Source organism: Aspergillus karnatakaensis, assembly GCF_047715665.1.
Source record: "Aspergillus karnatakaensis strain CBS 102800 unplaced genomic scaffold BJY04scaffold_86, whole genome shotgun sequence".
In the NCBI taxonomy this organism is placed as follows: Eukaryota; Fungi; Ascomycota; class Eurotiomycetes; order Eurotiales; family Aspergillaceae; genus Aspergillus; species Aspergillus karnatakaensis.
This window is the reverse complement of record NW_027395798.1, coordinates 80,837-104,456: the sequence shown is the minus strand read 5'-3', so window position 1 is coordinate 104,456 and position 23,620 is coordinate 80,837. Positions and strand designations below refer to the sequence as shown.

Here is a 23,620-nt window from a genome sequence, read left to right as displayed (position 1 = left end):
CACAGCCTTCAGAGAAGTGTACAACGATTGTTGCTGTTGACCTACTCTACCTACGACCTGATGTACAAACTAAGCTGTATCTCACAGATTCCTCGTATGAGTACCATGAAGCCCAATGGACATGGCATGGCTACACTCAGCCCTGCCAACCTCTGTCATGTCTCTTGAAGACAGACAAACCAGGTAGCTTGTCCCGCTGTCTCCATCAAGAACCACACTCAAGAGGTAGCCTGCATCTTCACTTTCACCTGCTTCGTCCGGAATGAAGACCGCTTCACCTGGCGTATGCGGCTTTGGCTCTTGTCCCCAGTACGTGATCTCGCCAGTCTCAATGTCCGTCTTTGCCAGACCATCCACAAAAGACGAATACCCCCTGTCCACAATCCCATATGTATATCTCGACTTCCTCGTCGCGTACTTCGCGTTGATAGTGGGCAATTCACCTGCACCCTCGATTCTCTTCGCAACCTCCGCTTTGCCAGTCTTTCTCACACCCTCCTTCGGCACACCAGCCAATTTATATCTCACCAGACTCGGTCTCGAGCCGTCGTGTACAGCCCTGCCGTTGCCCGTCGAAAGCACATTCTCATAGTACAGGTGGCGCATCACATCATCATCCTTGAACTGAATAATATCACAAACAATATCGACCGTCCCATCCTCCTCATTCTCCTCTTGAAACGCATTCACCGTATGAAAAGCAAAGAAAGCCGGGCTCGTAAACGTCGCCACAACGCCCCTCCCCCTTCTCCTATCCACAACAAACCACTTCGTCTCGGCATTCGCATTGAACTTCAGCGCATCAATGATATTCCTCGTCCAGAGTATCGACGCCCCGTAGCCAGTAAAATACAACGGCCAGACACACAACACAACAAAGTCACCTGAGAGAAAAAACGAGTGGATATAAGCCGGCTGCACCCCGGGTCCCGTAATAGTCGCCAGGATCTCCGTCTCTCCCGTCTCCGCTGAAACCCTGAACACCCGGTATGTGGCGTGCCGGCCAAAGGCAAGGTTGTAGTTGTAGAGATCGCCTGTTTCTGGGTCATAGGCTGCATGCGCGCTCGACATAGGGCCCTACACCCATCAGCACACCCCTATCTCAAAAGCACAGGGGTAAACCCACCTTCAAATCCGAATGCCACCCTGTCTGATCCACCACCCCCGTCGGCTCCAAACTCTCCCTATCAAGCACCTGTATGACACTCGCGTCCGTGAGCGCCGTCACCGTCCCCTCGCTGGTCCCAGGTACCCCCGGCCGAACCGTAACACCGACATTCACCATCCCGGGCCTCGTCTTCCCCGGATCCGCAGCGGCGAAAACAGCCTTGACCTTTTGGAAAAACGACACGCATGGATCGCGCTTCTGTCCGAAGGTGATGTAGTTATCCAGATTCCGTCCCCGGCGTGCTTCCTCGAGCAGTTCATCCGTTTGGTTCCTGGACGTGTACAGCACGCGCGTTGTACCCGGATCCTCCGGGTGCGGGGTGATTTCGAACCGGTGGATCTGGCTGAAGCCGTCGAACCAGTGTGAGCGGCGGTAGGGGCCGTTGGGGGTGGGGATGTTGTATCCTGCTGGACCTGTGCGGTAGAGGGTTCCGTGCACGGAGGGGGGGAATGTGCCGGTGATTGCGAGTTCGGTGGGTGTTGGGGTCTCGGGGGTGTCGAACTATCTTCGTTTAGTTCTGTTGTAGATATTGGATGGTGATGCTTACTGCGGCGTCGTTGGGCCAATTCTTGTATGGTGCGGGCATGGTGATTGAAAGGGATTGTTATTGAACAGGCTTCAAAGCCACCGTCTTGACCACGTCGAATATATATACCAAACATCCACTCAACGCACCTAATCCCCAAATGGAATGCCGTAGCGCAGAGTAGGAACGCTAAGGGTCGGCTCCGCCATGCGAAACGCCGGCCAGCCAACTACAGCGCTGGCTTAGCGAGTAGCATCGGCGCCAATTTATCAGCGGGGGATCTCCGTCGGCGTTTCATCTCTTTCCGTTTTTCTAGTCCGTTTTGCAATGATGATTTGTCGGGTAGGATCAGTAGGTAGCCGGTTTAGCGAGCTTACTATTGGCGCTTGGACTGCAAACGCAGGCTGCAGAGGGTTTGTTTGGTGAATGATACAGCACGCTCCGGCCGTATGGACAAGCTCAGTGAATGGTAATACCACTATGGAAACTGATTCACTACAGTAAAGTGAACGTGTACCTAATAGTGTACACATTCCAAGCAAACCCGAATACTACACGGACATTAAGCTTAGAAATCTGACTCTACAACCTTGTAAGATTCATCCATTGATCCACGACTTTGTCTACAGGCAAGGAAGATGATAAGAGAGGTCTCTCAGCGAAAGTAAAGATATGAGTCTGTTGGCTTCGGGTTCAGCAACTTGTACCCACAGTCAGACCGTCGTCAGTAAACTGAGAAGATCGCAATAGTTCTACGGCTCAGGGGATAGTGCTTTTTAGACCTCGCGGACTGTTGCTTCAAAGCCAGCTTCCAACTTACACTAGTGGTTAAACCAAAGAGTGCAAGACCCAGCATTGTCACTGTCCAACAGGATCCTCTCTCGGAAACCGCACAAACGACTAGCCATTGTATATGCCCGTAATCCCTGCAGCGCCGTTTCGGATAGCTGATTTTCCTTAATGACACGGCCATTGCGCTCCTGAGCAGCACTGTACGCCAACTAGATGAAGCTTGCAGGTACCACAGTCTCAACAACAAACACAGCCTCATACAAACAAGGTTCCCCGCGCAAACACATTTCCAGTGTCAAACGCCAGATATATGGGCTGTACGAGGAAACTATTCTCATTGCGGGTGTGAGTTCCTGGTAATCGCCCTGCTCACGATTAACAGCGACGAACATGGCTGCTGCCGGATATTCTTAGCTTTGTCGGATGTAACACCCAACTCTGTAACTGTGCATGCTCCAATATTGGCAGCCGGGATGGGCTCCCTATGGAGAATAGTATCTCCAGCCAGAATGTTGACCGAATCAATAGACACCACCTGCGACGTCCATGCTGGCCGGCTACTTTGCAGGACTATGACTTTCATACCCACTCGGGGCGTTCCCAAAATGGTACAACCTAGAAGATCTATGCTGCCGTGCTCGGATTTCGGTATTGCTCGGGGGATGTACATTACAAGCAGGCTTTCCGGGTCACAGGTCGCCATTCTGGTCGCGACTTCATCGTCTGGTGATTCTTGGTACAGTGTCACGCTATTGCATGGCTATGCAGAGAGCGGCAAGGGTAAAGAGATACAGACTAACTGGAGGATAGCTTGCGAAGCTGATGCGAGGGCGCACATTATAGTATGGAAGAGAGTTTCGGAGTTGTCTTGCGTGCCATCGCGAGAGTTGATTCCGTATGCCGACAAAGCTGACTTCATTCGCTCGCGTCATAGATTGCGGACTCACACGGGTTTAGTTCTCTGTCATCCAGGCGTTTAGATTCTTCACTTGCCCAACGATCGATCAGTGCCTTGCTGATGACCCAACCAAGTATTCACTGGCTTCCTGGCTAAATCTATCCTCGGTGGTGCTATTCAGCCTGACACAGATCGCAATAGGACTGTCCTTTTTTACTGTTTCCTCCGGTACCTTCACAACACGCTGATTCCCTGGAGTCGGTCGGTGGTTATCAAACAAACTGGTGAACGAAACACCTCTTTTCGGGAGAGAATATGCACATGTCAGCAACTATTCCGAGAGACATGCTGTAGTTAGGACTGAACGGTACCTGTTGCAAGAATGGAGACATTGCGAATCCGCTCTGTGCGTCGTGTCAAAGCGTCCACGTCAATCTACCAGGTACCCGATCAGCTGGTTTGTAAACCCTAATTTCGGTCAGTGAGACATACTGCTTCCGTCGATTGGCTCCTGAGCCTTCGATAGCTCGATAAGGAAGTCATTTGACCGGTTTATCTCAAAAGTTGCATGTCTGACTGAATGTGGCGGTGTCTCAAGATTGCGGGGGATGTTCAGCCTCCTCGTATTTAGGCAGTCATGGAGTATACGAGCTGGTGAAACTTGGTCTCACTATCCTCGTAACATCCTCGATTCCAGTCCCGGTCTTTTGGAACCTGGTGGGACGGGGGGTGTAGGCATTCATAAAAGCCAGTCTGCCCCTTCGTCCACGTAACCTGCCTCAGAACCATGTCAAATGTCTCCAGATCTAACAGCCCTGAGAGTTTGAAGGATCATCATGAGCAGGGTTATCCGCATACCATACGAATCCGACTCAACAAGTCAACCCGCGGCACACGTCTGCTCCCATTGCTCACACATCTGCTATTGCTTCTCCTTCCTCCCAAATTCAAGACATGGCTGATTCGTACCTCTTTGTGACATGTCCGAGCGACGTTGTTCTTCGTATTTGGGTGATCATCTGCAATAGAGCCGCCAATCACGGGAGCCTGGGTGAGACAATCAGCATCATTGATTCTGAAGTCGAGGTATAAAAGCATCCAAACGAGTGGCAGCCCTCTTGTTTTCTTATACCAGTATTATTGTCTCCTGGCTTCCCTGAATCTGCAAGGTATCTCCATACTTTATACACCATGCACTTCCATCCTCTTGCCGCGTTTTTTCTCCTTCTAGGTGTGGGCAGTAAGTATCACACTCCATTTTAGAGAAAGCCAATACCAATCACACTGCCACCTAGATGCCTCCCCCGCCACGTCCCCCGAAGGCTGCGGCGACTTCGACGCCTGTATAGGCACCGAATACTGCGCAACAAGAACATTCACCACCCCCGTCTCAACTGTAGTCACAACCTGTCTACCCACTCCAACCTGTATTGGTGTCTACGGTATGTCCTCTCTTAAGTCCTCCCTTTAGCCACCATACTAACCCAGAGTAGGTGAATGCACCTTCGGCACCGGCCAAACCTGCTGCTCGGGCTACTGCGCCGCCACCCGATGCCGGCCCACAGACGACGACTGGCCCAGCTGCTCGGAAGACCTGGGTGCTTGTCTTGCGGATGAGAATTGCTGCTATGGGAATAAGTGCGTTGAGGGGGTTTGTGTGCGGCCGACGCAGACGGAGACGGAGGAGCCGACGTCGGAGCCGACGGGGAATTGTCCTGCGAAGGTGTAGAGACAAAGTTGGCGACGATGCAGGACTGAGAGCTCTGCGGGATGGCTTGTTATTCTTGCCTGGTGGCAGCGGTATGATGTGTGCAGGGTTATTTCTTTGTGTATTTCCGCTCCTGCTAGGTAGTTCGATCGTTGCGATGTCAGGTACTGATATATATTATTCATTGCAAGTTTCAACAGACAGTATGTATGTATGCTGGGTCTCTGCTAGTAACGCTAGGAGCTTATGTTGCATCAGTCGATGCTATTCCCTCAGCCTGTACGGATGTATAAAATGCGCGCATGTCTACCACTGTGAGACAATTACATTGGATAATTGTCTTTCAGTCTTCCTATCATGAGTTGATTTGCATCGCAAAAATGCAATCAAGAGAGAGGAGGACTGTAAAGCTACCAGTGCTAGCGGCGTGGTACAGCAAATCTCAGGCCCGATGGTCGGTGCCGAGTCTCAAGCTGTCAAAGGTGGGCAGATTTGGCTGCTCGAGGTATATGGAGGGTACAGCAGAACGTTGCAATTGAATGCGGGGGTTGAAAAGACACTTATCCATTCGCTTACAGCGCTCTAGCTGTCGGCCTCCATTCCTTGTCCCTGGCGCTAGGTAGTCAATTCCGATTTACCGAGTGCGTCGGACCGAAGGCTTCTATTGCGAAGCAATGTGGCGACCGTCTCGGCTAAGGGAGTTGAACCTGTTGGCACTGTAGAGATTCGCACGGTCATTCATGCATAGTCCAGAAAAGATTCGACGATCCAGTACAATACGGCCCAATTCCGAGGGGATTTACCAATAGTACGGAGAGGAGATTCACGAGTCACCGAGTAACATGCTGCACGGCACGGTAGATGACCACCATGCCAGTCGGAAACTCAGGTCCCGCGGGGTTTCCCCAGCGTGCATCCAATGCGATGCCGATATCTTGACCGTACCACTACCATGGCCAATGTCCAGGCCGAAAACGAGTTCCCACAAGCATTGATCTGGATCCTTGGCGGCGCAGCGATGTAACGCCGGGTTTTTATGTGCCTTATCCACGGCTACGTACTCAGGAGTACCCAGGAGCTCTCGACGCTCGTAGGATTCGCGTCTATTAATAAGGCCCCCAAGTGGCTGACGAAGACCCCACCGGGAAATGATTGCCTATTTCCTGGGCAGTGGTCGGTATTGTTGGTAGAGCCGTAGATATACGGAACAAGTCCGGGTCGGGCCCATGGGGAATCTCTCGGCTCCACCCCGAAATCAGGGTAGTACTGATGACTGCATCTGGATTCTGGTGTCTCCGCCTTGGTGCATGGCACTGCCATGGCAGGTTTTCAAGGATTTTCTCAGCTGCAGGCTGATTGGTTTGGTGTCTACAGATTCTGCTCGGTGTGGGGGCTGCTTGTTGAATCAGCACGGGCAGGCTGAAGATCAAGCTGACAAGCTAAAGGTTTCTCTTGCTGGAGTGTGGTGAGAGAAATTAACATTCCTTATGCCATTTACCCCTCGTATTTGACCCATACTGAATATTTATGAGATGGTGGATAGTGTATTCACCGCAGAATACTTGCGAGGATATACAATAGAGTCGGTCAAGATGCGGTCGTTAGACCGATAAACCACAAACCGCTGGATAAGAAGGTCGTAGAAGACTAGATACAGGCAACTGTATACCGAAGAGAGTAGGGCCCCTACAGACCTCGACACCGAGCGCAGTGGCGGTCACTGACCCCAAACCCTTCGGACGACAGATTGATTGAAAGCTCGGCGCCAACCTAATTGGTTGGAGAGCTGGGTACGGCTTAGTGTCTACTTTGCTAGGGAAAAAGTCGGCTGAATAGTGCGGTATAGATAGGTACTCCGGATCCCCCTTCCCCTCAATATCAACCCCACATCCACTTTTGCAGATTCGCTGACTCTGGTCTTACCACCACCTGACAAAGAGCCAAAGACATCATCTTGATCGTTCCCTTGATGGTGTTTTTCTCAGCAAATCGGCTGGTGGGCGAACGCGTACGCCATTGACATCATTTTAATCTGGCGCAGGATGGCCCCGGCAAGTTCAGCAGCCACACTAATGCTTCTTTCTCGGCAGGATTGTGTCTCGCACCAGTGACCACTGGCCACTCTCACCAACCGACAAGGCTGTCGTTGGCGAAACTTCGGCGTTAGAGCATTTAGCCTGCAGCCGGTGGTGACCGTCAGATCCTTGTCCTGTAATGTTCGGCGTTGCCGAGTCCCGATCCTGCCTCGAATCCTGAAACGCGTAGACGGGCTGTTGTCTTTGGATCTGCTCTCCCTTTTGCTGCTCTCGTGTGCCTGCCCCTGGCAACACGTGGAATGGAGCTGGATTCACGTCTTCTTCGAATGTTCGAAGAGGAGGAATTGCCCGAGGGGCCAGATTGTGGGCACTTGTCACCGGTTGTCACACGAGCGTTCGTTTGTGAGGGATTTTCCAGGCGTAGTGGAGTAGCAGGATGCAGATTCAGACAAGATCAGCTGGATTGACCAGGCCATTGCCCGCATCTGGGGAACCTCAGTGGCGGGCGGGGGCTGGGCGCCAAGCCGCCAAGATCCTCCCGACTCATTCGGAGTCAGTGACGTCTCCTGCTATCTCCTGCTGCTGCTGTGGTGCCATCAAGAAGATGCCAAGTTGGCCAACCCAGATGACGACAATTCACGCTGCACGCCTGGCTCTTGAGTCTTGGGTGCTTTCAGCCACTTGGCATGAGGCCTTCCTGGACGTTGACAGACCACCCCGAGTGCTCGGGCTCCCGAGAGCCGCGCGGATTCATACGCAAACTGGTATACATCCCTGCTGGAAGTCTCTGGCCTTGTCGATCACCATCCGGAGTGCATTGGGGCGAGAAAGAAGATCCTACTGACGTAGGCCGCCTGGGAACTTGAGAAGTATCCTGCAGTCCAAGATCTACCAAGCCCCACCCGTAGCCTTTCGTTGCCCTCCTCAATGTTGGAGATCTTGGCCCGGCCCCAAACGGACAAAGCATGCTGGTCATGGCATCGAACGGTTCTGGGGAGCCAGTCAAGATGCGGGGAGAAAGCCATTGCCATCAATTCCTCATTGTAACCTTGTGCCCCTGGTCGAGGTGGGGACGTGGTTTTTTTTTTTTCTGGTCCTGTCCACGTTAAAAAGGACGTGTTTTCCCCCGTGGGGAGATTGGCGCGTTTTCCAATCATTGTCTCTTTAATTGCCTGTCCTCCACCTTCTCTGGTGTCGAGATACTGCCTTCCCCGTCGCACACCACTACTTGACAGCTGTTGATCACCATGCGCGAGAAAGAGATTGACCCAGAGGCTCCTGGCAAGGAGTCTCACCATCTCGAGGCCCCGAGCTCCAGCTCCAGTGACAAGGGTGATGCTGAGATGGCCCGCGACTGGGCTCGAGATGTCAAACCCAAGACCGAAGGCCCTGGGACTGGGACTGGAGAGCCCGTGACAACAAACACGAAACTCAAGAACCCTCTGGCTGGTCTCAGTCGCGACCAGCTCTTCAAGGAGATCGAGCAGTTTGCGCGAGAGAAAGACCTCGAGAGCATCCTGCCTGAATTGAAGAAGGGTGCTTTGATCTCACAGGATGCGAAATCGTTCGAGACTATCCCCGACTTGACTGAGGAAGACAAGGAGCTGCTTCGTCGCGAGAAGACACACCGTTGGAACCAGCCATTTATGATGTACTTCATGACGAGTATGTATATCACTCCTATAGATTGACTGCTGCTAACAAATCAGTTCTCTGTGCTGGCTCGGCCATCGTGCAGGGTATGGACCAGACGGCTGTCAACGGAGCGCAAGAGTGAGTAGTCTAGCCTGTCGTGGGGAATTCAAACTAACCAGTTAGATACTACTTCCCTGAATTTGGCGTCACCGATCCCTGGCTTCAAGGTCTTATTAACGGAGCTCCGTATCTATGCTCATGCCTGATCGGATGCTGGACCACCGCTCCCCTCAACCGCTACTTCGGCCGTCGTGGATGCATCTTCATCTCTTGCTTTGTTTCCTTCGCTGCTACCTTCTGGATGTGCGCCGCCCACACCTGGTGGAACTTGATGCTCGGTCGGTTCATGCTCGGTCTCGCTGTCGGGGCGAAATCAACTACCACTCCCGTCTACGGTGCCGAATGCGCGCCGTCCAACATTCGTGGTGCGCTTGTCATGATGTGGCAAATGTGGACTGCTTTTGGGATTATGCTTGGTGAGTAGCCTTGAAATCGTGTGCGGTGAGATTAATTGCTAACGCTGGATAGGGTATATCGCTTCTGTTGCCTTCATGGACGTTAGAAGCGACACCCTCCAAGGTCTCAACTGGAGACTGATGTTCGGAGTCACTGCCATTCCGTAGGTTTCAACTACATCTCTCAGTGACAACTTACTAACATCTGCCAGCCCCATGATCGTGTGCATTCAGGTGTATTTCTGCCCCGAGTCCCCTCGTTGGTATATGATTCGCGGCCGCTACCACGACGCTCTTCATGCGCTCCAGCAGCTCCGTCCATCGACCCTCCAGGCCGCACGCGACCTGTACTACATCCACTCCGCCCTGAAGGTCGAGGAGAATCTCCGCAAAGGCAAGAACCTCTGGCGTGAGATGTTCACCGTCCCCCGTAACCGCCGCGCCGCTCAGTCCTCCTTCTTCGTCATGTTCATGCAACAGGTATGTCAGCCACCAGCGGATGAAAGAAAAAGCTAATCTGGTTAGTTCTGCGGTGTCAACGCCATCATGTACTATTCCTCCTCCATGTTCCGTGACGCCGGCTTTGGATTGCGCGAATCCCTCCTCGTCTCTCTGGGCTGCGGTATCACTAACTGGATCTTTGCCCTTCCCGCCGTGTACACTATTGATACATTCGGTCGCCGGAACCTTCTCCTGACTACCTTCCCTCTCATGTCTCTCTTCCTCTTCTGGACCGGCTTTTCCTTCTACATTGACAATGAGACCTCGCGTACCGCAATGGTCGCAACCGGAATCTACCTCTATATGGTCGTGTACTCCCCTGGAGAAGGGCCTGTGCCATTCACCTACTCTGCCGAGGCATTCGTAAGTCCGCAGCTAGTCACCCTGTCCTACAACCCCTGTCTAACCTATCTTTCTAGCCCCTCTACATCCGCGACATCGGCATGTCCTTCGCCACTGCCACAACCTGGGGCTTCAACTTTATCGTCTCACTGACATGGCCTGCTCTCCGAGACGCATTCACGCCCACTGGTGCCTTCGGCTGGTACGCCGCATGGAATGTCTTCGGCTGGGTGACTTGCTATTTCTGCCTTCCCGAGACCAAGGCGCTTTCGCTGGAAGAGCTGGACCAGGTCTTCTCCGTGCCGACAAGGACGCATATCGCGCACTACACCGAGATGCTGCCTTGGTACTTTAAGAAGTGGATTTTGCGGCAGGATGTCCCGCCGCAGAAGCAGTTGTACCAGTATGAGTAGTCTTTCTGGTGTGGTTGTGAAGTGGGGAGGTGTTGCGGTAAGATGGGATGGATACAGCCTCTAGACTTTGGACTTTAGATGGGTGATGGGTGATGGTACGGATGTGGTAATGTTTTGATGGTTGCTCTTGGTTCACCTGCTCTTCGTGATACCTAGATATCGTTCGCTTTGCAATGGGATACTCTTTGCTCTCTACTTCTCGTTCTCTATTGTTGCTCGACCCCCCTCCAGTGACACCTATTGTAAGTCTGAGAACCCGCTGAACTACGCAGTCTCAGTACTCCCTGGGTCGTGCAAGGTCGAACGGTCGGCATTGGCAGGAACTATATGACCGGTTCATGGAGCACAGTGTCCAACATTTCGCAGCCACGCTATCTCGCTGTCCAACCCACCCTCAGCTGTTAGGCCTCTCAGCATGAGCCCATCAGACTGAGATCAGACCAGGCCATACACTTGCGCAAACGACTGGACCATGAGCTGGACATGCTGCCAACCACTCACGCGTACGGAGAAGGTATGTATCGACTTGCGTTTGGCTCGTACGCTCCCCGCGCTCGCAACGAGCGTCGTGTAGCTATAGGCAGCTCCAAAGCACTCCCGTACGTTTCGCGACCGGGAAGCGTTGCGTGACAGGGGTACGTAGACCTCTCCTCCAGTGTCCTCCTCTCGTGCGACCGCGCAGTCTCTTGTGTGGCACCTGGTATCATGGCTTGAGGATAAGACATTCTTCTATAAGCTGTCTCCTACTCCGTCTCTTGAGCCTACCGGTTGATTGCTCTTTCAACCTCTTTAATCATCTACTAAATCATTCTCCACCTCTCACTCCACCATACCTTGCCCTTCCCCTGATCACCAACCTCGAAGCTCAAAATGCGTCTCTCCACCCTCACCCTCACCCTTCTATCGCTCATTCTCCCAGCCCTATCTCAGCAGATCTGCCCCGAGAGCTGCAACACCGGCTGCCTGATCCCAGACCCGAGCAACTGCCAGCGGTACTACCAATGTGTCCCGACCGGTCCGGGGGGACTCCTTGCCGTGCCGCGCTGGTGCCCGATTGCGCTGCAGTGGAACGACGATGTCAAGGCTTGTGTGTTGGGGAGTTCGCCGACGTGCAATCGGGGATGGTAATGTTTCTACATCTGTTTTGTTCGGCCGGGGTAGTGAATCGGTGTAGATTGGGATAGGGGGTGGCTCGGACATATATCATGGTCTTGAGGAGATGGTAGTAGGGATCAATTGCGGCGATGATCGGTACTTTTGACTACTAATGAGTGCTACTGCTACGTGTTGTAATTGATTATAGCTACCTGGGTTGCTTTTGCTTCTGTGTCTTTCTCGTATATTCTATTCTGCCTATACTACAGACTGGTTGTCGGAACTCATAATAGTGAAGATCTGTAGTGGCTCTCATAGCATAAATTAACGCCGAGAACAGCGACATCGAGGGGTTGTTTTCTCACGTACCGGAAGTAATGCACTCTTACTTTGCTCTGGATAATGTTCATCAACCGTATGTGAACCGATTGTCGCAGGCTCCAGAGTAACCTCGCTACCTCGGACGGAGCATGGTGATGACGCGTGGACTTACCTTTTGCTTCTTGTGTAGGGAGCGATATATAAAGTCTCATTCCTTGAGGCCGGAACTGGTATCGGAAAAGATCTCCGTCTCCTGCAACTGGCTGTTGAAACATGGAACCCGTGCAGATTGCAGGTCAAGAATGTAACCAGAATGTCCGGTCAGGTAGAGTATTTCTTCGTGTTTACTGATCGAACCAGTGGAGATATTCAAGCGAGGTCTGCCGAGAGGTGCAATGATGAGATGGGACGCAACGTCCTGTCTCTGCCAGTTATAACTGGCCTGAAAGCCGGAGCCGGATTGCTTCACCCTTGTTTCGATGAATGCTTCTTCATACGGCTTCAGTGACAGTGCACCTGATCAAGGTGACTATGTCTCAGGATACTTCGTAGATATCGTGTCGTCAGCATTGCAGTAGTATTCATGGTTCCGCAAACCTTATCAACCCTGGCAATCCGACGATATAAATCATGATTCTCTCAAAGCATTACTAGGAACTGGTCGTGTCGCATACTGGCAGAAGCCCAACGATAACCCCCATGTCTGCAATCCAGATCCTCGACGGGCGCCAATGGGCCTACGGGAGTGCAGTAGACCGTCGGGAGTTTGCAAAGTCACTCCGCTACGCACTTGCAACCTCGGGGTTTGTCAAGCTCGTCAATCATGGCATCTCAGACGAGGGTGTGGATGGTATATTCGAGTCGGTAAGTCGACCCAACTTCGAATGCGTTACGGGAAAGAGTCACGATAACCTTTGTTCCTTCCTGCATAGAGCAAGACCTTCTTTGACCTTCCTGTGAGTGAGAAGCAGACAGCCGCCAATACCCCTGGCGTCAATCAGCAGCGCGGCTGGAGTCGTCTGGGCGAAGAGAAGACATCCACTCTCAAAAAGCATGGAGCTGGCAGTCAGGCTGAGCTCAAAGATGCCAAAGTATATAGACCCCCGCGCCCGTCGCTCTGTCTAAACCAAGCTCACACTTCATGAACAGGAACACTTCGACTGCGGATCCGCTGAAGACGAAATGTTCCCAAACGTTTGGCCAACTACTCCGGGGCTGGATTCATTCCGCCCCACCGTCCAGACCTACTACGACCAGTGCCAGCAGATCGCGCTCGCCTTGATCGAAGCTCTTGAGGTGGGATTTGATCTCGCACCGGGATCACTATCCCACGCAATCCGCGAACGCACCAGCGACCTTCGCCTGAGCCACTACCCTGCCGTCCCCGTTGATGACCTCAAAGACGGCTCGACCAACCGTATCTGGCCGCACACGGATCTCGGAATCATCACTCTCCTCTTGCAGGACACTGTAGGCGGCCTTGAAGTCTGGGATCACATCAACGATTCGGGATACGTTCCTGTGGTGCCTCGGTCGCGGTACGAGATGATCATCAACGTGGGTGACACGCTGCAGCGCTGGACGAATGGGAATCTGAGAGCGGGATTGCATCGGGTGACTACTCCGCAGACTGTGGCTGACACAGGGACTGTATCTGAGCGGTTCTCTATTGGATTTTTCCTGAAGCCGTCTCGAGAGCAGGGTGTGGGTGCGATGCCGGTGTTTGTGGACGGTGACCATCCGTCGAGATATGATGATATTTCAATGTTGGAGCTTCAGGAGTTGCGGAATTCGCAGCTCTATTAGAAGCAAGGGGCGTGTAAGCGTCAGGCGTACTTAAGAAGTTGTACTTGTAATAATATCTTCCGTTTGCGTCCAGAGGGTATATGCCAGCACGTGACTCCATCCATCCAGGGACCACAGTGGAGCATTCTCTCTTCTGTCTATTCTAATTCGCTAGAAAAAGTAACTGCAGAATCAGAATCAGATTCAAATCTCGCCTCGGGACTCATCCTCTTGGCAATTAGGTAACAGCTAGCCAGAGTGGAACTATCGAACACACAGAGCGCCGGCGAGAGCGCAAATTCGACAGAAACCGGGGTAGCGATGTGTCATCCATCTCTACTCGACGGGTGCTGCTTTTTCTCCAGGCGTCCCTTGTTCTGATCGAGTTGACATTTGAGCTTTGAGTCAGCCGCCTGTAACCCATACCCCGTTGCAACGGACAGCCACCCTATCTTCAGCCCTGAGCTCCGATACCTAATAGCTTCACAGAGCGCTAGTTGGTACTAGGTGACGGAACATGACTCACAGCAACTCCCCCGACCCTGTGTTGGAGCTCCATGCGGCTCCTGCAAGGGACTACGATGCCACCATCGACGACGAAGAGAAGAACTACGAGAAGAAGCAGATCGCGGAAGACGTCTTTGGCGATGAGGCAGACGCGGAGATCAAGTACAAGGTGCTGAGCTGGTGGTACGTGGTTCCTCTCCTGTTGTCTGACTGTCTGCTCATGCGTCCTAGGCAAGCGGGGTTCCGTAGGTTTATACGTAAATCCCTTTGAGATGACAGTATACTCATATTGCAGTCATGGTCGCCGAAACCGTCTCCATTGGCATTCTCTCTCTCCCTTCTGTAGTCGCTACCCTCGGTCTCGTCCCGTAAGTCCTTCCACCCAGTTTCCCTTACCCTCGAACTAACCCTCCTAGCGCAATCATCCTCCTGATCGGCTTCGGTCTCATGTCCACGTACACTGGGTACACCATCGGCCAATTCCGCTGGGCGTACCCGCACGTGCAGAGCATGGCCGACGCCGGCGAAGTGCTCGCTGGGAAATTCGGCCGTGAGTTTCTCGGCATGGGCCAGCTCCTGCTCATCGTGTTCATCATGGCGAGCCACATCTTGACCTTCACCGTGGCCATGAACACGATTACCGATCATGGCACCTGCACTATTGTTTTTGGGGTTGTCGGGTTAGTGCTGAGTTATGTGCTCTGCTTGCCGAGGACGTCGGCGAAGGTTTCCTATCTTTCTGTTGCTTGTGAGTGACCTACCCTCCATCGCCAATTATCAGCAACGTCAAGACTGACTGCACATAGCATTCCTGAGTGTCTTCTCAGCCGTCATGATCGTCATGGTCGCCGTCGGCATCGAACGGCCCTGGAAAGGCGAGCTCGAGGCAGCCGTGGACACGAATCTGTACCATGCCTTTCTAGGCGTATGCAACATTGTCTTTTCCTACTGTATGTCTCACTTCACTCTACACCTTCTTACCATAGTCCTAACCCTACTAGCCGGCCACGTCGCCTTCTTCGGCTTCATTTCCGAACTCAAAGACCCAAAGGAATACCCGAAATCGCTCTTCCTGCTGCAAGGCACCGACACGATCTTGTACATTGTCAGCGCAGTCGTCATATACTGCTACGCTGGTTCCGAGGTCACGTCGCCGGCTCTGGGCTCTGCAAGCCCGATTGTTGGGAAGGTTGCGTATGGGATTGCGCTGCCGACTGTATGCCCTATACCTCCCCCACTGACATGGTATCCATGTTATTCTGGCACGCATGAACTAATATGCGGATAGATCATCATCGGCGGCGTTGTCAACGGCCACGTGGCAAGCAAGTACGTCTACGTGCGGATCTTCCGCAAGACAGACCGGATGCACAAGAAAGATCTTGTAGCTGTTGGGTCCTGGGTGGGCATTGGGTTTGGTCTGTGGGTTGTGGCGTGGGTAATTGCGAGTGCGATTCCCGTGTTTAATAACCTGTTGAGTTTGATTGTGAGTTTTGCGCACTCCGTACAGTACAGACTGGGGGAGGACTGACTTGATATTATCTAGGCTTCGCTGTTTGCGAGTTGGTTTACCTGTACGTTCCTTCACACTGTTATTCGGCCTTGTATGGAAAGGAGAAGCTAATGGGGTGTATAGATGGTTTCAGCGGAATGTTCTGGCTGTACCTGAACAAGGACCGGCTCTTCGCGACGACGATGAAGACCTTTCTTACCATTGTCAACTTTGGCATGATTGTTGTGGCAGCGACAATTGTAAGTGACTTCCGGAGCGTTGCTGGAGATATACATATAGCTGACAGGTGGCGTAGTGCGGGTTAGGTCTTTATGTCTCTGGAAAAGCGCTCCACGAGGACTCGAGCAAGGCTTCGTTCTCGTGCGCGAATAACGCTTGATCTGTCGCTCATCGTAAGAAGGGGATGGATTGTCCATATGTATTATAGTTCGTATATATTCTCTCTCTCGGTAACGCGCATCAACCATCGCATGAGATGGTACATATCTTGAATCACAGAAGATCAATTCGGCGTCTTATAAACCCAGCCATTCTGCGCGACAACCCTATAGCATTCCCCACCGGGCGTGATAGGTCTGAACTTCCGCAACTGATCGGTCGTCGTCATGATGTAGCGCACGATACGCTGGCCGCTCTCGTCGTGCTGGCCTGTTGTTTGGACGACCATCTGGTGGAGAAGCCTGTTAGCATCGGCTTTCTCGTGTATCATCCAGTGCAGTCTTAAAGCTGCCACGTACCACCCAACCCTCGTTCTGCATGTCCTGGTACCAAGCAAAGTTTTGCTGGACGGAGTTGATGGCTAGGTCTTCTGCGCCTTGCGACCACGAGGTCCAGCCGGCGGGGGGTGGCATCGTTATTGAGCGGTTGAGCTAAGGTGGTTAGCATGCGCCTATGCTCTGCTCTGGTCGCGAGCGAACAAAACAGCAGGGCTTACCTCTGGGTTTGGGAATAGAGGGTAGAGATTGAAGAATTTTTGAATTTCCAAGGTTCGACGAGAGAAGAGGAGTCTAATATACCCCTCGTACCCCGCGCAAGGCTGTCTTGCAAAATGGCGCGAAAGGCTGAAGGTGGATCCAGCCTTGTCACCAATATACAATGCCCGCGAGTCAGCAATCGTGATCTAAGAAAATGCTGATATAAACCTCGCTGGCATACAGTGTAGTATCCACAGAATGTCAATGGTGTCAATACTGGTACATATTTGTGAACAGCACAGGAATATTGACGTATATCAAAATCTCCCTAGCGCTTGAGCTCGTCTGCGACATCTATCGTCTCTTGCGCCAAGCGATAAAGATCAAGAAATCTAAGAACATTACACATCATACCATCCCGCGACGAACAGCCTTTGCCCTCTCCCGATCCTTCCTTGTCATCACGATCTCCCATACAAGCCTCAAGTAAAGAAGCGAGGCGCCAGCGGAGGGCTGCTACGTACGTCTCCATGTTTCTTCTTATTGGGAGGAAGATGGAGCGCAGGACAGGCCCTTAATGTGATGGTCCTGTCAGTGCTGAGGTTGGCGATTGGACTGGCGTTGTGATGTGATCAGGGACCTTGGTAGAAGCCATTTTGGGTGTACATTAGACTCAGCCTCAGGGCAAGAAAGACAATAAAGAACATTCCTCTCATCATTATCGTTTCGCCGTTGACAGGAGATAAAACGCCAAAACAAACGATAACAATCGGCATATATCTTCTGTTGCTCAGAATTCCGCGTAGGGGTAGGGTAGAAGAGCTTAGCAGCGGGTGTACCGATTGTCTACAACTAGATCTGCGAAGATGCTACGCCCCGTCGCTCTAGACTCAACGATTATTTATAGAAAATCTCTATTCTATATTCATGTGCAGCTTAGGGTATACTATATACAATTCCCCATCGCACTCAACAAGACCAAGACCAGCTCAATCCCTACTACACCACACTAATACTCCAACCGGTCGTCATGCACAAGCTGCACGTCAAACCGCTCCTCGCCCCTCCACACGCGCCCAGGCTGGTTCAACTCGGCAACCACACGCCTTAGATCCCGAATCATGCCTAGCGGGCCCGACGCAATGACCCTGACGGGACCGGCGACCGTGCGATTCACAAAGTCGTTGACCTGCGTGGATAGATCGGGATGCTCGGAGTGGCCCGAGGACAGCGATGCAGAAGAAGAGGGTTCATGGATGGCGAATGTCGTTTCTTTCATCTCCGACTCCGGGTCTGACGGGATAGGCGTGGAAGAGGAGGACAGAGATGCAGGTCTGATGTGATCGTTCACAACGCTGATCTCCTTCGAGGCCGGCTCAAAAGGCACGGATTCGTTCGGCGGGGTGGGTGCGTCGTCCGCGCCGCGAGTGACGAAGATCCGGATGCGGAAGTTCGAGGACAAAGCGGCGGCGCGGCGCAATTGGGCGAGCTCGGGTTCGATCCATTGCAAGTCGTCTTTGCGGCGAATCGCCCAGACGAACTCGATCAGGCCGCGGCGGGAGGTGGTTTGGGTGATGAGTGCTAGGAGGGCGGGCAGGACGAACGTTACGCCTGTGCCACCGGCCACGAAAAACAGGTTGACTTCGTCGTCGAGATAGAAGTCGTCGGCGAGGATGGATTGGCCGTATGGGCCTGAGAGGACGACGGATGTTGTTGGGGCTTCTTTGGGCTCGAGTGGTGATTCGGCAAGTTTGGCTAGTTGCTTGGTCATGCCCTTTCGTGCGCGAATGATGTATGTATGGTTCTGGCCTTTCGGGTTCAGACCCGGGAGGTTTGCCGGTGTCATGGGGTGAGATTGCCAGATGGTGAGCTCCGGGAAGGTAAGGAAGAAGTGTTGACCGATCTTCCACTCGTCGTGGTTGTGTTCAAAGTCCAGGCGGACGACGTCGCCGTCGTGGCTGCGCTGGAAGAGCTTCATGCGTGCCTGTGGGACGTGCATGCCGAAGGAGGAGTTTGTGTTTGGCGTGTTGAAGTGATGGAGGGAGAAGGTGCGAACAAAGCGCACACCGCGATCGAAGAACCAGACCAGAAGCGAGGCGATCATCCAGCAGTAGAGTTGCGCCCAGTGACCCCAGCATGCGCCAATGTAGACCATCGCGAGGACGTAGTGGGACTTGCGGAAGAATTCGTAACCTGTGAAGCGGATGCCCCATTGGGTGCTAAAAGTGACCATAAACGAGAGCAGGATCATGGCAACGATACCCCAGATGATGTAGAGCTGAGCGACCCAGTCGTTCCAGACCTTCGGTTGCGGTTGGTACAGGCGGGCCTCGATGATTGTCCAGCCGAGGGTGTGGAGGGCGGACTGGATGAAGATGACCCACCCGAGCCAGCGGTGCAGGAACATGAAATGATGGTAGGGGACGCCCGTGATGAGCGACAGGAGCGATTCGCGGCTGGCGAGGAGCACGGAGAGGGGGGTCAGGGCGAATGCGAGCACCCCGATGCGGTCGGACCAGGGCCCGAGGCCAGTGCGAGTGTTGTAGACGCCCGGCATGTCCTTCACGGGGGTCACCCAGGTCTTGTAGGTGATTCCGATGAAGGTGAAGATGGTCAGGTACCCAATGAGGATGGTGAGAATGAGGACTTGCAGGCGGGTGGTGTGGCCGAAGACTGACGGCCAGAAGCTCTCCGGGAGGAGGTAGCGGCGGCCAAAGGCCTTGACTGACGTTCCTAACCGGTACAAGGCATTCTGCTTCGGACGCGAATCCTCCAGCAGCTGCTCTTTGGAGGGAGCTGTCACTCGCGAGAGCGGGAACAGGTGGCGGGTGAGCGCCCACAGCAGAAGGATACCGCAGATGACCGCCCAAAGGATGAAAGTATAGGTCATGCCCAGGTCGTGCTCGCCGTAGACAGCATCGAGGTACTCGCAGGAGCCGACATCATTGAGACACGGAACCTGGCGGGAGGCGTAGCCCCAGTGATACTCGAGCTCCGAGTCTTCACTGAAGTCCTGGATGTGGCGGGGAGACAGCATTATGGATAGAGTGATAATCCATCTTCCAACTGGCAACGGGAGGGTATTATATCTCCGAGCAGCTGTCTGGATGAAACCAAGATGCGCAAATCTCCAACAGAGGGGCGGCGTTGAGCACATTAGGGCTGTTTCAACCAATAGAAACTGCATGCCAAGGAATAAATGTGCTCAAACCAACGCAAGCCCCACTGCTGTCTAAATGACACAATCCCGAGGGATATAAGACTTAAGACGTAAGCCTCACTCTCTGGACAATCACCTCACGCAATTCCAACAGAAGCATCTGCACGGCTTCCTCCCGAGATGAACGCCCACAGCCTCCTTCCTCGCCATGGCGGCATGGACATGGGTTCCTCAGCCACCAATGTCACCTGTACCACAGAGGTACATCATGCCACCCTTCCCCGGATTCCACCTAAACTGTTTAGCATGCTAACGGCCTCTCTGTCTAGATGATCTGGAATTGGAACACGATAGACACCTGCTTCCTCGCCTCGACATGGCACGTCACCACCAAAGCCATGTTTGCCGTCTCCTGCATCGGCGTCGCCCTCCTCGGCGTATCCCTTGAATTCCTCCGTCGCGTGACAAAAGACTACGAAGAGGGGCTGCAGCGGCAGTTCCACCGACACGCCCTTTCACAGCTCGATGACCCGTTAGTCTGCGGTGCACCACCGAGCGTCATCACCTACCGCGCGAGTCCGATACAGCAAGTCATCCGGGCGATACTGCACGTTACCCAGTTCGGTGTCGCATACATTACCATGTTGATCGCGATGTACTACAACGGATACATGATCATTTCCATACTTATCGGCGCCTTTTTGGGCAAGCTGTTCTTCGATTGGGGGCAATACCGGGTGGTGCTGGGGCAGACACAGGGGCCGGCGGAGAAGGTGCAGGAGGAGGCGACGAAATGCTGCGGGTAATGGCGAGATAGAGACGTATATACTCTTATGATAGACAGCGCTGGCGCTGACCCCGGCTCCACGGAAGTCGGTTGAATTTACAAGCGTATACCCCCGCGTCCGAGATGGACGCTGAACGCAACTCACAACACTTGAGTACTTGAGAGTGTGACAATTGGATGAGAGGGAGTAGGCAGAAGAACTGAAACTATTATTGATACACCACACCATCCTCTGGTGAATCGACCTGTTCATTCGAGAAAGCACAATGGCCGACTCCCGTCTGATCTAACTCAACCCCCCACATGAGACGCTCATAGTGGATATACTGTTTGATATCCTCCCTTTCCACTCTCGAACTACAAGCAGCAGCGATCGCAAGGCTGCAGCTCCCCGCGACCGGCATCCCCGACTTGAACTTCCTCAAGCCAACCCAGACCAACGCAGCCGGAAGAAGCGACCCAACACAGATCACCGTCACCACCGCTGGCGGCGAGTACCCCAGCGTCATCGCATCCGACGAAGCATCCCTCTCCTGCCACGCCGTATACGCCAGGATCCGCACGAGAAAGATACTCTGCGACATGAGCCAGTGCAGCAACCCCGACATCGCAATGAGCGGCAGACCATACCGCAAGGGCAGAGACAGGAAATATGTCCTCCGTTGATAGCCCTGCGGCCTCGTCGAAACCCGCAGTCCCTTTCTCTGAACCGAGAAAGTGTTCCACTCGCCGGCGAGCGTCAAGCTCGTGAGGACGCTGTTCACCATGAAATACAAACCCGAGAAGACCACTTGCGGCACGTTGGCGATCAGCGTGTTCGCGACTAATCCGCTAGGCCACTGATCTGCCTGGATCATGGTGTTTGCCTTTACTGCGCCGAAGCCGTCCCATGCACCCTCTGTGTCGGCCATGCGGTCGAATGCGTATGCCAGCAGACAGATACATGAGAGGATGGCGCCGAAACAGAAGGAGAGGCAGATTATCCAGCGAGTCATGGAGAGCGAAGACCAGCGTCGTCGGGGGATGGCGTTGTATGTGAACAACTCAGGGTCGTTTCTCTCTTCTTTCCATGGCGGGACATAGTAGGACCACAGCTTCAGTCGAGTCGGCATGGGGATCCTGAATGCCCGCAAAGCAAAGACACAATACTCTGCCCCCCTGCTCAATGCAATCTTGAACTGAATCCACCGGTCCGCTCGTTCGCGGCGAGTCACAACATCCCTGGTCAGCAAACACTCACCCATCCCACTCCCATCATGACAGTCCGGCACTCTCAAGAAACTCGCAATCGCATCACCCAGCGTCAACAGCGGATTGCGATCTCCCCCAAGCAGCAAAACCGCAACACAGATAAGCACCGCCTTGACGGCATTAGTCCCGAGCACGGTAACCGCCAGCGGCAAACTATACTCGAGCGTACACTTCTCCTCCGTTTTCTCCGCAAGGCAATACTCAACCTGATACCCGCGAACCATCCACCGACTCGCCTGTTTTATATCACTGAGATAATGCGCGCATTGATAGGACTTATACGGCCGGTCTTGGCCCTGGTCCTGGCAGAGCCACTGGTACGGGTCGTACGCCCCGTCATCCATCGACCCGGCTATTCCTTGGCGTTCAACGAGATTAATCGGGGATTGCGAGGGGTGGAAGTCGCTGCTGACGAGTACCAGGCTGCCGTATTTGGATTGGTAGTTTGTTGCGTAGGCAGAGATGCAGTCTTGCGGCGTAAGCTTGACTAGCCGGTCTGCCATGTCCACTAGGTGGGTTGCGGATTGCAGTGGTAAACTCTCGTTGGAACCTTCAGCAAAGACCCGCTGGACATCGATGGGCGTTAGAGAGGTAAAGTTTGCGTTGCCGACGTAGATGTCGTATTCTGTTGCGGCTATGGTGGAGTAGACACTCGAGTTGTAACTACCAGGTGGTCAGTACACGTCTGTAGAGAGGAGAGAAGCGAAGTCTATACGAACAACAAATGAAGCGGCACCGACGACGCCGCAAGACAAAGCCACAGGACAAGCCGGATCTTCGGGATCCGCCACAGATTGCGCACGCTCGGGACGCCAATGTCAAGCCATTTCTTGCGCGCGTGGGCGCGGTCGACGTCCTGCCTTGTTGGCGCGCTGAGACATTGCTAGACCGTCAATTAGCACGACTGCACCGGGCCAAGAAGAGCATACATACCATGGCAAAATTGCTCGCACTCAGCAAGGTCGTACTCAGCATGTTGATTAGAACATGCATTCCTGTACTAAGCTCTTTAACGCGGGCGCAACTACCCGAATAGAGAACGCTCTTCCCATGCTCTGAATGCCGGAGACTCGCATACAAGACCAGGATAAGGTTGAGGAGCAGGACTATGAACGAGGTGATTGAGCCGAGGCAGAGTGTTGTTTTCCAGCCCTTGTACTTGGTGTGTCGTTGCTGCCTGGACCGGGGGGTAAAAAACTGGTCGCGCCGCGCGGATACGAGCTCGATTATACTCGACCCGGGGGCCTTCATCGTGTGTAGACTGTCCGCCATGTGTGAGAGTGGAAGATATTGGAGTATCGGAGCTAGGCAGCCGCAAGATTTCAGGGGTAGAATTCAGATAAGCTGCTAAACCCTGTGCGGTTAGTCTTGTGGAGTCGCCGGTGAGGCTGTGAATGCAGATCATCGTGACAGTAGAAGTACGACTGCTTATGGTGCTACATAACATCACAGCGACTTATTATCTGGACACAAAAACACAGCAATAGCAACAGGATCACATCATAGAGCCATAGCAATATCCATATCCCAGTTAAGACTGGAAACACCATTTCTTGTCAATGCGCACCTTATAGGCCGTGGAAGCGGTTGCGGCATGAGCATCTGCTGTCAATCGATGGAGCGGACGGACGCTTACACAGCTTCAGTATACATACGGCCGTTGTCTTTGGTGACTATTATCCTTAACTGGCCTTGGATGGTGCTTTATACGGCAATCTATTGAGACAAAATGCTATGAGGTTCACTAAAAAGG

General features: G+C 53.1%; 10 protein-coding genes across 10 annotated transcripts; 5 read left to right on the top strand and 5 right to left on the bottom strand.

Annotated features, from left to right (window-relative positions):
• Window positions 1-81: 81 nt before the first annotated feature.
• BJY04DRAFT_232801 (carotenoid oxygenase family protein) lies at window positions 82-1,754 on the bottom strand (the record flags this gene model as incomplete). The annotated part of the gene is made up of 3 exons (XM_073719810.1): window positions 82-1,077; window positions 1,127-1,669; window positions 1,716-1,754. The coding sequence occupies 3 exons, from the start codon at window positions 1,752-1,754 to the stop codon at window positions 82-84; spliced, it is 1,578 nt and encodes a 525-aa protein (XP_073565079.1).
• Window positions 1,755-2,322: 568 nt separating this feature from the next.
• BJY04DRAFT_202550 (uncharacterized protein) lies at window positions 2,323-2,866 on the bottom strand. The gene has a single exon (XM_073713219.1). The coding sequence runs from the start codon at window positions 2,743-2,745 to the stop codon at window positions 2,419-2,421; it is 327 nt and encodes a 108-aa protein (XP_073565078.1). The 5' UTR covers window positions 2,746-2,866; the 3' UTR covers window positions 2,323-2,418.
• A 1,709-nt stretch (window positions 2,867-4,575) lies between these two features.
• Window positions 4,576-5,113, top strand: BJY04DRAFT_224231 (uncharacterized protein; the record flags this gene model as incomplete). The annotated part of the gene is made up of 3 exons (XM_073717895.1): window positions 4,576-4,624; window positions 4,680-4,826; window positions 4,878-5,113. 3 exons carry the CDS (start codon window positions 4,576-4,578, stop codon window positions 5,111-5,113), a joined length of 432 nt encoding a protein of 143 aa, XP_073565077.1.
• Window positions 5,114-8,375: 3,262 nt separating this feature from the next.
• On the top strand, window positions 8,376-10,534 carry BJY04DRAFT_211462 (sugar porter family MFS transporter; the record flags this gene model as incomplete). Its single annotated transcript, XM_073714407.1, has 7 exons — window positions 8,376-8,793; window positions 8,838-8,901; window positions 8,947-9,299; window positions 9,352-9,442; window positions 9,491-9,758; window positions 9,804-10,142; window positions 10,199-10,534. 7 exons carry the CDS (start codon window positions 8,376-8,378, stop codon window positions 10,532-10,534), a joined length of 1,869 nt encoding a protein of 622 aa, XP_073565076.1.
• An 823-nt stretch (window positions 10,535-11,357) lies between these two features.
• BJY04DRAFT_167158 (uncharacterized protein) lies at window positions 11,358-11,913 on the bottom strand. The gene has a single exon (XM_073709144.1). The coding sequence runs from the start codon at window positions 11,732-11,734 to the stop codon at window positions 11,456-11,458; it is 279 nt and encodes a 92-aa protein (XP_073565075.1). The 5' UTR covers window positions 11,735-11,913; the 3' UTR covers window positions 11,358-11,455.
• Window positions 11,914-12,649: 736 nt separating this feature from the next.
• BJY04DRAFT_232799 (isopenicillin N synthase family dioxygenase) lies at window positions 12,650-13,767 on the top strand (the record flags this gene model as incomplete). Its single annotated transcript, XM_073719809.1, has 3 exons — window positions 12,650-12,814; window positions 12,883-13,041; window positions 13,100-13,767. The coding sequence occupies 3 exons, from the start codon at window positions 12,650-12,652 to the stop codon at window positions 13,754-13,756; spliced, it is 981 nt and encodes a 326-aa protein (XP_073565074.1). The 3' UTR covers window positions 13,757-13,767.
• A 485-nt stretch (window positions 13,768-14,252) lies between these two features.
• On the top strand, window positions 14,253-16,134 carry BJY04DRAFT_224228 (transmembrane amino acid transporter protein-domain-containing protein; the record flags this gene model as incomplete). The annotated part of the gene is made up of 10 exons (XM_073717894.1): window positions 14,253-14,425; window positions 14,474-14,487; window positions 14,538-14,610; window positions 14,659-14,990; window positions 15,049-15,192; window positions 15,244-15,458; window positions 15,531-15,728; window positions 15,789-15,816; window positions 15,879-15,994; window positions 16,051-16,134. 10 exons carry the CDS (start codon window positions 14,253-14,255, stop codon window positions 16,132-16,134), a joined length of 1,377 nt encoding a protein of 458 aa, XP_073565073.1.
• Window positions 16,135-17,581: 1,447 nt separating this feature from the next.
• On the bottom strand, window positions 17,582-19,954 carry BJY04DRAFT_202539 (ferric reductase family protein). The gene has a single exon (XM_073713218.1). It carries the CDS (start codon window positions 19,854-19,856, stop codon window positions 17,679-17,681), a length of 2,178 nt encoding a protein of 725 aa, XP_073565072.1. The 5' UTR covers window positions 19,857-19,954; the 3' UTR covers window positions 17,582-17,678.
• Window positions 19,955-20,009: 55 nt separating this feature from the next.
• On the top strand, window positions 20,010-20,635 carry BJY04DRAFT_224225 (copper transporter family protein; the record flags this gene model as incomplete). The annotated part of the gene is made up of 2 exons (XM_073717893.1): window positions 20,010-20,090; window positions 20,159-20,635. The coding sequence occupies 2 exons, from the start codon at window positions 20,010-20,012 to the stop codon at window positions 20,633-20,635; spliced, it is 558 nt and encodes a 185-aa protein (XP_073565071.1).
• A 190-nt stretch (window positions 20,636-20,825) lies between these two features.
• On the bottom strand, window positions 20,826-23,118 carry BJY04DRAFT_224224 (uncharacterized protein; the record flags this gene model as incomplete). Its single annotated transcript, XM_073717892.1, has 3 exons — window positions 20,826-22,530; window positions 22,587-22,750; window positions 22,801-23,118. The coding sequence occupies 3 exons, from the start codon at window positions 23,116-23,118 to the stop codon at window positions 20,826-20,828; spliced, it is 2,187 nt and encodes a 728-aa protein (XP_073565070.1).
• Window positions 23,119-23,620: the final 502 nt, after the last annotated feature.

Bases quoted from the DNA above. Each gene is read 5' to 3' on its own strand.
- BJY04DRAFT_202550 (XM_073713219.1), bottom strand. From the start codon at position 2,745: ATGAGGCTGTGTTTGTTGTTGAGACTGTGGTACCTGCAAGCTTCATCT.
- BJY04DRAFT_167158 (XM_073709144.1), bottom strand. From the start codon at position 11,734: ATGTCCGAGCCACCCCCTATCCCAATCTACACCGATTCACTACCCCGG.
- BJY04DRAFT_202539 (XM_073713218.1), bottom strand. From the start codon at position 19,856: ATGCAGTTTCTATTGGTTGAAACAGCCCTAATGTGCTCAACGCCGCCC.